Below are 12,752 nucleotides of genomic sequence, written 5' to 3'. Positions count from 1 at the left end.
TTTCTTTTTCAAGGTCAGGCTCAATTTAACTAAGTTATTTCAAGTGGATAAAGTTAAGTTAAGTGTGACGCAGACGTCCATGAGCATCAGTAGAGTGATGATCCTACACGTCATGATTCTTCTTCACGTTCAGATCAGAGATATGTTGCCATGAAGGAGCTCGTCTAGTATCTCTTCTTTGGAGAGTGAAAAACCACGACTAACCATTTACTCACTAAAAAACTAACGCTGTTGATTCACTAAACCGTTCAACGACTAGATTCTCTTGAGACGTGGAGTAGAGCTTCTGCTTCTCTGTAGTGACCAGTGTGTCAAAGATCTTGGTGAAAAAAGAATCACGCAAGTGTTTCTTTGTTTCTATTTAGTCTCCTCTCTATTTCTTTTATTTTAAGTTATTTTTTATACTTTTACAAAATCATAATCAGCTGTGTGGATCATAAACACTAAATTGAAATGTTTTTATTAATTTATCCTTATTTATTTCATGTTACATTCATGTATTTTAATTCATTGTATTTATTATTAATTTATTTTTATTTCATTTATATGATTTCATTCTTTTATTCGTGTAATGTCACCACAAAATAATCCTCTCTTGTTGTTTACAACCCTGGAAATAAAAGTTTCTCATTTAATTTTTTTTGTTCATCTTTATCTATGTTGACATGTTTTTTTTTTCGTTTAATTAAAATAGTTTAGACACGTAAGAATATAATTTCGTTTTCGATTCACGTCACAACGTGCATTTTCAATAAAATAGAAACTAAAGTTACATTTTTTATGTATTCAATTAATAAATAATATTGTCCGCACATAAAAGATAAATACGATTGTTTTGACACATTTGTCGACAATTAAAAAATCTTTCGTGTTCTTTGACCCTCGAGCTTCACAAACACCGTAATCTCGTCTCGGCAGCAGCTGTCAATCAAGCCTCGCCCCGCCCCGCCCTCTTAAAGCGTCACCGGCGGCGTCAGTAGTTCGATCAGGCGAGAGAAGCGACGCGGGCCTCGGTTCTGCTCTTGGCGCTCGTTCACATCGCGAAACGAAAACAACAACCCGGGAACCTGCTCGTCGACCGGGACTCGGAACTTTTCCAGCGAAGCCTAGTTCGGGCCCGAGAGCCGCGTTGTTGGGTCGAGAGACGCCGCGCTGTCAACGCCTAGCATACGTAGTTTTAGCTTAGCATCGAGCTAACTAGCATCGAGCTAACTAGCTTGAGGCCTGCGACACACGTCGAGAGGAACCGACATTCTGACGTCCCGGTCCAGAGGAAGAACGTTCTGATCGTGTTTTGAAGGGACGGAACCACCATGGCTCTGAAAAGGATCAATAAGGTGAGAAACACCGTCGGTTACGAGCTGATGTTTGAAAAAAAAAAGTGTTAACTCATGGTTAAAATACACCCGGGCCGGTCACGTGGTGTTTTTAAACCACTAACTAGTTGGAGATAAACGTGTTAGTGACGGTTGGGTCGAGTTAGGAACCACGTTATACTAGCGGCGGCTAACAGCGGGTTCAAGTTCAGTCGAAGGCCCGAATCTTTCCAGGCGAGTTATGGGTGTGAAGTGTCGATACACCGGTTTATCGCTGACGATTAATCTTCATGTTTACAAGTCATTGTTTTGGTTCAAGTTAATCTTTCACTAAACTGTGAAATGAGGTCATTCGACATATTTAAAAACGTATGATTTACAATTAACATTCGAATATTAACAGTTGAAATGGCAGAAGTCGTTACCACCTGCGCAGTTAAATGAAGATAAAATCCTGTGATAACTGAGGACGAGAGGATACAGTGAGTCCAGCGGCTTCTAACGCTGATATTTGGACATATTTTGGTTTGAAAATGAAAGCATTTACGACTTTGTCAAGAGTCATGTGGTCTGAAAATTCTACAACACCAGAGTCAAGTACTGGACAATACTACACATATATAATTGTTACTACACTATCACAACACCAGAGTCAAGTACTGGACAATACTACACATATATACTTGTTACTACACTATCTCAATACCAGAGTCAAGTACTGGACAATACTACACATGTATACTTGTTACCACACGATTACAACACCAGAGTAAAGTACTCAACAATACTACACATATATACTTGTTACTACACTATCACAACACCAGAGTCAAGTACTGGACAATACTACACATATATACTTGTTACTACACTATCAAAACACCAGAGTCAGGTACTGGACAATACTACACATATATACTTGTTACTACACTATCAAAACACCAGAGTCAAGTACTGGACAATACTACACATATATACTTGTTACTAAACTATCACAACACCAAAGTCAAGTACTGGACAATACTACACATACAGTATATACTTGTTACTACACTATCACAACACCAGAGTCAAGTACTCAACTGTACTACACATATATATTTGTTACTACACTATCACGATGTTTCATAACCGTATAGTTGTGTCAACCATTCTTGACAACACACTCCCCTGGTGGTCACTCTAGAGAAATGACTCATTTAAAGTTGAGTAATGTTACTCGAAGACTCTGAACAACAGTCGTGACTCAACTGTGACGGAGAACCATGTTCCACGTCAAAGAACATGAGACATTCTCCTGGTATGTGAGCGGAACTCATCGCAGGGCGTGTTCATGTTGTGTGTCGTCAAATCAAAAGTGCAAGTAATGGCAGAGAAGTCGGGAAACATTTCCAGGTGGTTTTTAAGTCGGGCTTGTTTTTTAATGACCCTCGTCCTCGTTAAACGTGCCTCACACGACAAGATGCACATTTCTAGTGTTTCACTTTTGAAAACAAGTCTTTAGTGTAACTTTACAAAGTGTGCAGTATTTTAGAAACCGTAAAAACAATCTTACATATTTGAGTTGAGTTCAAAGTAACTTTCTCTTCATCATATGTGGGGAAAAAAACATTTATTTGCTGACTTAACTCGACACGAGACTGTTGCTGTTTAGTGCCTTTTAATAGTTTTATTTGTTGTAGACTTTTACAGATTCTTGTTTCCACCACTGTTACTGTTTTACTCTGTGAATCAAAGTGAAATTGTCTTAATTCAGCTTGTGTTCTATAATAATAATAATGTGGTCGAGAAAGGTTCTGACTTTGCTGCTTTAAGGTAATGGACACGAAAGTCGGACGAGGCTTCTTAAATGACACCCGAGCTAAAAATAATCCTGAGCCGGGGCCGTAGGTCGGGGTCTCCTCGTGTCGAGGGGAGGGGTCGGCAGGAAGTGTCCATGTTCAGCCCAGGAAGTTCACATGGGCGACCAGAACGTCTGGAAGTTAACACAAGTGTGTAATCCAGTGACGGTCGACACGATTTCATCATGCGTGTCTTGCTCAACTGACTCAGGACTTTTCCAAAGTCACAACTTGACCTTAAATAAACCTTTGCTATTCCTGGTCGTTTTGCCATGAATTCACATCTGAGCCTCTGACTTTAAAAACGGTTATTAATCCAGACTTTAGTTTGAAAGAACCTGATGATTCTGCCACAAACCTTCCTAGAGGAATGTTGTCGACTCCATGGATTAATTGATTTCCCTCGACAGGAGCTCTCAGATCTGGCTCGTGACCCCCCAGCGCAGTGCTCGGCCGGACCTGTTGGCGACGACAGTACGTTTTATTTTATTCCTCTGCAGTGACTATTGTGTTGTTTTTTCTACACCTTTAACAAATGTTCTTCTTCCCTCAGTGTTCCAATGGCAGGCCACCATCATGGGACCTGTAAGTTAAAATAAAGGCTTTGATTCTCCTGACGTTTTGGTGAAATGACCCGATTCTTGGTTTCAGGGCGACAGTCCGTACCAGGGCGGCGTTTTCTTCTTGTCCATTCACTTCCCTACAGACTACCCCTTCAAACCACCCAAGGTAAGGCTGCGTGAAAAGTTCTCGACGAGCTGGTTGTTAAAATAATAAAGGGTGCAGATGGTTCTTCTGGGCGAGAGTTGAACGTGATTTTAGTATCTGTTGAGTCTTAGTTGTATCTTTTGTTTCTTTGAGTATCTGTCGGTTTCTTTGACCCACATCGTTTAAACACTTGTTTTACAAAATGAATGAGGTTCATAGAATATTATTCTTTTTTTTAAAGCAGAGTTTCACTTCTATCCAGGTCATATTTCTGATACAAGTTAGTCATTTATATTTATATAGCGCTTTTCTATATATATATATATATATATATATATATATATATATATATATATGAAAAAAATGTTTTCTTGTTTAAGCGCTTTGTGACCCTGGTCTAGAAAAGCGCTATATAAATTACTAACTTGTATCAGAAATATGACATGGACAGAAGTAAAACTCTGCTTTAAAAAAAAGTTATATATATATATCTCTATCTCTCTCTCTCTATCTATCTCACACACACTGAAAAGATCAAGATAACACTGAGAAAAACTAAGATGTCCCTATTCTATTCTAGTCTATTAAATGTTTTTGTTTCTATCGTCTCGAACATAAGTTTTTAGTTTATCTTTTTACGAACCATTCACTTCCTGTGGCGTGAAGAAGTGTTTCTTATTCTTCCGAGGCAGCTTTTCTAATCACAAACATGTTGGTGCCTGACGGGTCGAGCCGGTTCCACCGACCTGAACATATTTGCTCTCGTCTGAGGTTCGAACGCCTCGTATCAACCGTATCTCATGTTTTCACTCTCTCTCTCCTTAGGTGTCGTTTACAACCAGAATTTACCATCCCAACATAAACAGTAACGGTAGCATCTGCCTGGACATCCTCCGGTCACAGTGGTCTCCCGCGCTCACCATTTCTAAAGGTGTGTAACCGGACCGCCCCCCCCGTCGGGTCGCATCTTGACGTGTCTTCTCTCCTCCAGTTCTTCTCTCCATCTGCTCACTCCTATGTGACCCCAACCCCGACGACCCGCTAGTGCCAGAGATCGCACGAATCTACAAAACAGATAGTCAGAAGTGAGTCTTTTCACCTTCACGGGACTCTTGTCGCCCCTCGACCCGCCGGTCGTGTAACTTGTTTGGTTCCGTCAGGTACAATAAACTAGCTCAGGAGTGGACGGCCAAGTATGCCATGCTGTAGGGTAAGACGGGCGCAGCTTGTCACGTGTCCTAACACGGACCTGGATGTTCATGCAACTGCTTGATTCTGCTGTGGCGTCAACACTGATCCGACACATGTCAATCACTTCGGCGCGAATTAAAAGTTTGACAAAACCACTTGAGAGAAGAGCGATGAAAGCGTGAGGAACGTCTAACATTTAACCAGCAGAAACCTTGAGCAGAACCAGACTCCATACAAAGAGCTGGAGACGGAGTAGAGCAGAATCTGATTAGTCTTCAGACAGAAGGTGGCGCTCTAGATACTTGTCATTAGTGCTGCACGATATTGGAAAAAAGTGCAATATTGGAGGGGCTTTAAAGGAAAACGATGATATTTCACTTTCGTTTATTTCCTCGCTTCGGTGTCGACACGATCGTAGAAAAATATCTCTTCTAACGCTCAGTCTCGCGGGACTTGCATCGGTTTCCCGCCAAACTGAGCGACATCAGAGAGGAGCCGCCGGCGCGTTGCGATATCACCAAATCAATAATAAATCCACCTCCTTGTACACGCACACATAACACTTTATAAATGACGCTAACAACTTAGCTCGTTAGCATACGGTGAAGACGCACACATAACACTTTATAAATGACGCTAACAACTTAGCTCGTTAGCATACGGTGAAGACGGACACATAACACTTTATAAATGACGCTAACAACTTAGCTCGTTAGCATACGGTGAAGACGGACACATAACACTTTATAAATGACACTAACAACTTAGCTCGTTAGCATACATTGAAGACGGACACATAACACTTTATAAATGAAGCTAACAACTTAGCTCGTTAGCATACGTTGAAGACGGACACAACACTTTATAAATGACGCCAACAACTTAGCTCGTTAGCATACGATGAAGACGGACACATAACACTTTATAAATGACGCTAACAACTTAGCTCGTTAGCATACGGTGAAGACAGACACATAACACTTTATAAATGACGCTAACAACTTAGCTCGTTAGCATACGGTGAAGACGGACAGGTTTGTTTGGAAGTTCACGATCTTCTAAGAAAACAACTGAGACGAGATGAAAAGTTCTTACAATATGTTGCTTTAACAAAGGAGGTTGAAAGAGACGAGTGACTGGATCACTAGTGTTTGACTAGATCATAAGTTATAATACTTCCGTGTATATACAGTCAAAACATGTCACCATAGCAACCGAGCTTGCGCCGCACAGTTCACAGACAGACGGAGACGTAAACAACAACAAGACATAGAAGTACAAATTGAATCACTGATCAAAGTGCAAATTTAAGAAATGCTTGATTTGTACAATAAAACATGATGAATGATCATGTTTTATTACGCATATCTCACGTGTCAATATCACGTTATATATCATTTCCGATATCGTGCAGCCCTTCATGAACCAGACACTTGGAGTAGAATTGATGTTTAGTTTGAAGGATTTAACGACTACATGGTGGTTGTTTTTGAACTTTTGTGCTCAGAGTTTGTTGTGTGTTCATTTGTTAAGATGTGTGTTTTGCACTTGAAGTTTCTGTGATGGTTTTGGTTTGAAGATTTAAAAGTGCATCAGTGGCAACAGGATGTTTAAACGTTTCAAATGTTGAAACTTTGATTTAAAATGAATAATAATTTCATGTATTGTACAATATTTTCTCCAGACTATACCAATGGATCACAGAGCTGCTCGATCGTCCTTTCAACCAATCAAAGAATTAAAAAAATGTAAATAAAAGTAACTAAGAACTTGAATATTAAATTCTGTGAAAGAATAATCAACAATTACTTCAAGCTTTCAATATATAAATTATTATTCATAAAATATTGTGGAATGTTTGAAAATAACATACATTTGAGGGATAAAAAATGATGTCAAATAAAATATTCTGACAATGATTTACTTCAATACGCTGGTAAATGATCTGATATAACATTTAGTGCTTGTTGGAATCGAGTCGTAGACTTTATTTTGCTTTAGTTCCTGGAAAATAAATTAATCCATTTCCTCCTGTTTCTAACGACATGCATGTGTTGGTAAATCAGTGACGTCGGAATATTGAGTTTAACATTAACTTAATATTTGTATTAATGTTTTTTTAATTTTCTCTATTTGACATTTACTTTTAATTATAAAACGTTTAATAATACCAGTCATTTATAAACGTATTTTCAAAATGACATAATCATTAATTTGTAGTCTTTTTAATACAATGTAAAAATGTTGTAAATGTGTCACCAGACATTACCAACAGAGCACGAGCTACTGGATCAACTTTAAGACGATCATGAGACAAATGATTGAATTTTATTTTTCCATTCAAACCTTTCAATGTAGAAATTAAATTATTTTTAGATAATATTTCTACATTGAACAATGAGACGTTAACTTCAACTATTGAATATTCTGCTGCCGCTGATGTACTTGTGTATATATTTAAATATATATATTTAAAGTGTTGGTAGAAGATGCTTGACCTGCTTCACCTGGTTCTTGTGATCATTAACTGGATGATCGGAGCTTGACTTCACTTCCTGGTTCAGCATCGTGTGGTCGTGGCTCGACTGCTCTGGTCTGACCGTCTCTCTCCTCCACAGATACCAGAGACTGGCCAAAGAATGGACGATGAAATACGCGTCATGACGTCCTCCTCGGTGAACGTGTCGCAAGTTTAAATTTATGGGATTTTTTTTTCTTTTTTTCAACTTTGTTAATCTCAGCATTTTACCCTCAATCTCTCTCTCTCTCCCTCTCTATCCCCCTCTCTCTCTCTCTCTCTCCCTCCCTCTCTCTCTCTCCGCCACGTTTGAGAACGAACGACGTTCAGAGCTCGTCGTTCGTTCTGCTCAGTTTTTCTTCTGCACACGTCACGCACTCGGTTCAAAGTTCACTGTCAGGAGCCGAGTCTGAGGTCGAATCATCGGAGCCTCGTGTCGTCGGCTCGCGTGTACAGAGAAGCACAACCGTGTTGTAAACAAACTATTCAATGTTGTATGTTATGCATGTTAATAAATTCTGGATATTTTATCTAATCTGCCGACGGAGTTGGATTCAAATCTAAATTAAAAAAAAAACAACAGCTTCATACGTTTGTTTTTCTTTGAGAGTTAGTTTCCTCCGACACCTCCTGACATGATGGTCCACAAGTCGATGATCGACGCGTGACTTGTTTTCATTTCTCCCGTCAATAAAGTTACTGAAACCATACGTTTGACTGTCGCTCGTCTCTGATGTTCCTCTGGAAGCGTCTGGACTGAACCAGGAACCCCTGATCCTCACGTCCAAGGATTATTGTTGTTTCTTGGATTGAAACGTGAGTGACGTGTATCCAGTTATCTTGGACTCAGTGCTGTGTCTCACACACTCTCTTAGTGCACTAGTTAGTGTGCATCAGGTTAGTGTACGTACTAACTTGTGCACTAATCCTCCACAGATAGTATGTCTCAAATCAAACTAATAATTTAGGAAACTATTGTCTATGAAAATATCAGCACTGAAGATGTGTCATCCTAATGCTGAAAATACACCTGTAAGTAAATGAGTGTATATATGTATATATATATATATGTGTGTGTGTGTGTGTGTATATATATATATATATATATATATATATATATATACACACACACATATACATATATATATACATATATATATATATATATATATGTATATATGTGTGTGTATATATGACGTAACTTCGGTTTACGTCACTAAGATGGAGCCGTTCAGGTTAAACGTGTCCATCGATCATACTCGGTTCTGTTGTTTTACTAACAAGTTAGTGTATGAATCACTACATTTACATACTAAGAATTGAGACGCACTCGTGCACTAAAAACACTAAGTTTAAGTACAAGTATGTGATTTGAGACACAACTCTGGTCCGAAAATGTAATTTCTAATTAACGATCCCTACTTTTTTTTTAAATGACAACATGTTTATTTGCTGTAAGGACATGACGGTTGTTTTGAGCTGTTGTTAAAATGCAATATAATGTGAGTTAAATTAAGTTAAAATGGTAAACAATATTTAATGTTAAACACTGTAAAATAACAGCTTTATTTGTTCTCATCGTTTAACATTAAGTCAAAGAACTTTTAATTTTTTTTAAAGCTAAAATACTGAAGAAAAGTATAGTCGTGGTCTGAACTTAAACCTGATATATATTTGAAATATATTTGAATACCATTAAATTATATTTAAGTATCGTTGGATTATTTATCTATATAAATAAATACATCTATATTTTAGTTAAAGTTCTGCTCAAGTCACGCTTTCATGAACAAATGGTCAACAATTCGTATTTTATTCAATAATCATGTAATAACGAGTATTTACTATGAAATTCAAACCTTTGATTTTCTGATTTTACCGAAATAAACTTTTTTAATAACGAAGGTAAATTAAATGTTTGAAGATTCTGTCACAAGATGGCGCTGTTTGTTCGTTAGAAGAACTAATAAATAAATAACATTTTGTTTTCTTCTTATACATGTTTGTACTTCGCAACTACTTTGACCTTTTTGTTGATTTAATGAACTCGTTTTGTTACATTTGCCAGTAAAATAATGTTTAAAGTTACACTGAGTCGATAATAGTAATACTTTTCTTGTTTTTCTTGACGCTAATTTCATTTTTGTGTATTATTCCTGTCATGATATTGATCCATCCATCCATCCATCCATCCATCCATCCATCCATCCATCCATCCATCCATCCATCCATCCATCCACCCATCACTTCTTTTGTAGCATTTCAAATGATTCTTTATAGTTTTATTATTTTATTTTTAAAGGTTTAAACTCAAATCTGTCTCCAGAACTTCGTTACAGCTCAAACTCAACAGCGCCACCTGCCGGACATGTGGTGTCCTGTTTTAATAAAGCGCTGAAAATAGTGTTTGATAACAATCTTCAAACATCACATCTATAGACGATAATTCTCTAAAAATCTTCCTAAAGATAAATATTCATGATTCAATTTGAAGATTTCGTTTCTGAGAGTTTCTCATGTTAAAGATAAGAAGTTCCTTTATTATAATCTGGTGGTTTAAAAAAAGATCTTGTTGTTTGTGTCGCTGGAGAAACGTTTCCTTCTCATGTTTCTGGATCAACAGACTCTCGTCAGGACCTGGTTCGGGGCCTCCAGGTGCAGGTGCAGGTTCTGGTTGTGGTGAAGTCGTTTCTCCGAGCGAGACCTTCTCCGAGACCACATCCTCTCTCGTGTCTGGACCTGATCCTCCTCAAACGACGCTTTTCTGTCGAATCACTTTAACGTCTTTGAGTCGAACTGAGAAACCTGGTGTTTGACAAACGTGTCTGTTGTTCAAAACTGATCAAAACTGATCAAAACTGACACAAACTGTTTCAACTGAAAATCTATAAAATGTTGTCACAACATGATGTGGATCTTATGTGTTTGTGTCGTTTAATTATTGTAACAGTTTATTTTGTGTCTAAACCAGAAGGATCGTCTCGCCTGCAGTTCATACTAAACTCTGCAGCCAGAATTCTGAGCTGCTCTAGTAGAAGAACTCACATTTCTCCTTCAAACTCTTCACTGGCTGCTCTAGTAGAAGAACTCACATTTCTCCTTCAAACTCTTCACTGGCTGCCAGTTTCTTTCAGGATCATTTTAAAATTCTGGTTCTTACTTTCAGATCTATTCATGATCTACTGACTCCTTCAAGAAACATCTGAAGACATTTTATTTGAGCTTTTCACAGATTTTATTTGACTCGTGTTTGTCTTATGTGTCTTGATCTTTTAAAGTATATATTTTAACTGTGTATTGTTTTGATTGTTAAAGTTCTTTATGACCCTGGTCTGGAAACATCTTTACAAATAACTATTACTTTAGTTCAAGATATTCTTCTCTGTATTTAACCTCATTTAAATCTCTTTTAAAACACATTTGTGAGTAAAAAACACAGAGTCAGAAATACAAGTTAAACAAGTTTTTTTAATGACGAAGAAGAAGAAAAATGGTTACAAACATGTGGTTAAATAAATGTACAAACACATCAGATATTAAAGTTAAATTGAAGTAATTATCTTCTTTTTATTTTCTCCCAGAATAAATGTTTTAATCACCAAAACACATTTGTAAAAATCAACGTTTCTGAGAAGATCTTGTTTCATATAAAATGACATTCAAACCAACAATAAAACATGTTTTTCTGATCAAATGTAATGTTTTAATCCAGAGAAATAACATTTTTCGTTCTTATTTCATCAATTATTAACGTCTTAAAAGGTGTTTCATGTTTATTTTCCTCTGAAGAAACATTAGTTAGTGATTCTCGTCAATAAGTTTCAATTTTACTCAAAAATAAAGTCATAAACGAGTGAAACACAAACTCTGGAGCTTGAGTTGAAACCTGTGAGACGCTGCCTTGCTCAAGAGAGGGTTTCAAACCGTCGTGGACGATCACGCGAGGCGCTGAAGGAGAAGAAACAGTTTTTTAATCTGGTGACACCAGCGCGTGGACTTGACCTCTGACCTTGACCCTCCACAGCAGCAGCGCGACGAAGAGTCCGTACACGACGCTCTTGCAGATCAACACCACGTAGGACAGTTTTCCCGCCTGCGTGACCTTCAAGAACGCCTCTGTGGAGGTCAAAGGTCAGCTCGGCCACCAGACGCAGGACGTGCCCATAGTTACCTCTGCTGATGCTCGACCTTTGACCTGTGCGGGGGGGAGAACATGAGCGACGTTCCCGTGAGCCTCCCTCCCGCGGACGTACCTGTGCGCTCCACACCTGCGAGCGAGTCCTCCACGTAGACGGTGGTCTCGCCGTTGAAGAAGCCGACCCTGCAGGTGAAGCTCCGCCCCTCGCTGAAGTCCTCGGGCGCGACCCTGAGCCTGCTGCTGATGCTGTAGGACGACGGCGCCCGCACGGCCTCGGGGTCGGTGGAGACGCCGTCCGTGACCTCGCGCCCGTCCACGGACCAGGTCACGCTGACGTGGTCGGGGTAGAAACCGGACGCCACGCACGCCAGCGTCAGGCGCTCGGGCCGACACTGGCTGAAGGACGGCGACAGGACTTTGACTGACGGTTCGCTGACGTTCAAACCTGGCTCTGAGGAAACAATCTTTGTTCTTCATCTTTGTGTCCTTTATTTCTTATATTTAACGCTTATTTATTCTTCATTTGACTTAATCCATTCAATTCTTAAACCTACGGAACAAACTCATGATTTATCGAATACAAACTTTATTTAATTCAACACATTTTATTATATATTCACCAAAATAACTACATTTTTAAATATAAATGTTATGATTAATTCAATCTTTTATTAAGAAAATGTGTTGAAGCTTTTGTTTACTTTCTTTTGACAAAACAGTATTTTATTCATTATTTGAGTCACTTTTTTAATATTTATTATAATTTTTAAATCTTTTTCTGCTCACTTTTGTTCAAATAATTGATGTCAAAATATTATTTTATTATTTTTATTTTTCAACCTTTTTTTTTTAATTTGTGAAAACTTTAATTCTTCAACACAAAAAATGAATTATTTAATCGAATGAAACCTTTATTTAAATTATTAAATTCAACACATTTTAATAAATATTCTGCCAATAATTACATTTTTTAAATTTAAAGCTGTTTAATAATCAATATTTTGTTTACTTTCCATCAACAAAATGATGTTTTTATCCAT

The 12,752-nt window shown here is 38.0% G+C and overlaps 1 protein-coding gene across 2 annotated transcripts; it reads left to right on the top strand.

Moving 5' to 3' along the window:
• The first annotated feature begins 971 nt into the window (after positions 1-971).
• Positions 972-8,284, top strand: LOC148060134 (ubiquitin-conjugating enzyme E2 D3-like). 2 transcript variants are annotated; one of them, XM_087779471.1, is made up of 7 exons: positions 972-1,337; positions 3,568-3,631; positions 3,711-3,742; positions 3,809-3,886; positions 4,691-4,796; positions 4,857-4,950; positions 7,675-8,284. In XM_087779471.1, exons 1-7 carry the CDS (start codon positions 1,314-1,316, stop codon positions 7,718-7,720), a joined length of 444 nt encoding a protein of 147 aa, XP_087635597.1. In that variant the 5' UTR covers positions 972-1,313; the 3' UTR covers positions 7,721-8,284. The 2 variants fall into 2 exon arrangements, with proteins under 2 accessions (XP_087635597.1, XP_087635596.1); XM_087779470.1 differs by lacking the exon at positions 7,675-8,284 and adding an exon at positions 5,026-5,613.
• The last annotated feature ends 4,468 nt before the right edge of the window (positions 8,285-12,752 follow it).

The sequence above is a fragment of the Callionymus lyra genome, chromosome 18 (genome assembly GCF_982586985.1).
Source record: "Callionymus lyra chromosome 18, fCalLyr1.hap1.1, whole genome shotgun sequence".
Lineage (NCBI taxonomy): Eukaryota > Metazoa > Chordata > Actinopteri > Syngnathiformes > Callionymidae > Callionymus > Callionymus lyra.
This window is presented reverse-complemented; position numbering and strand designations above follow the sequence as displayed.

Excerpts from the sequence above, each read along its gene's own strand:
- LOC148060134 (XM_087779470.1), top strand. The coding sequence starts at position 1,314 with ATGGCTCTGAAAAGGATCAATAAG. Across the intron at positions 3,743-3,808 it reads AGGCCACCATCATGGGACCT|GGCGACAGTCCGTACCAGGG; the intron begins GTAAGTTAAAAT and ends TCTTGGTTTCAG. Across the intron at positions 3,887-4,690 it reads ACCCCTTCAAACCACCCAAG|GTGTCGTTTACAACCAGAAT; the intron begins GTAAGGCTGCGT and ends CTCTCTCCTTAG.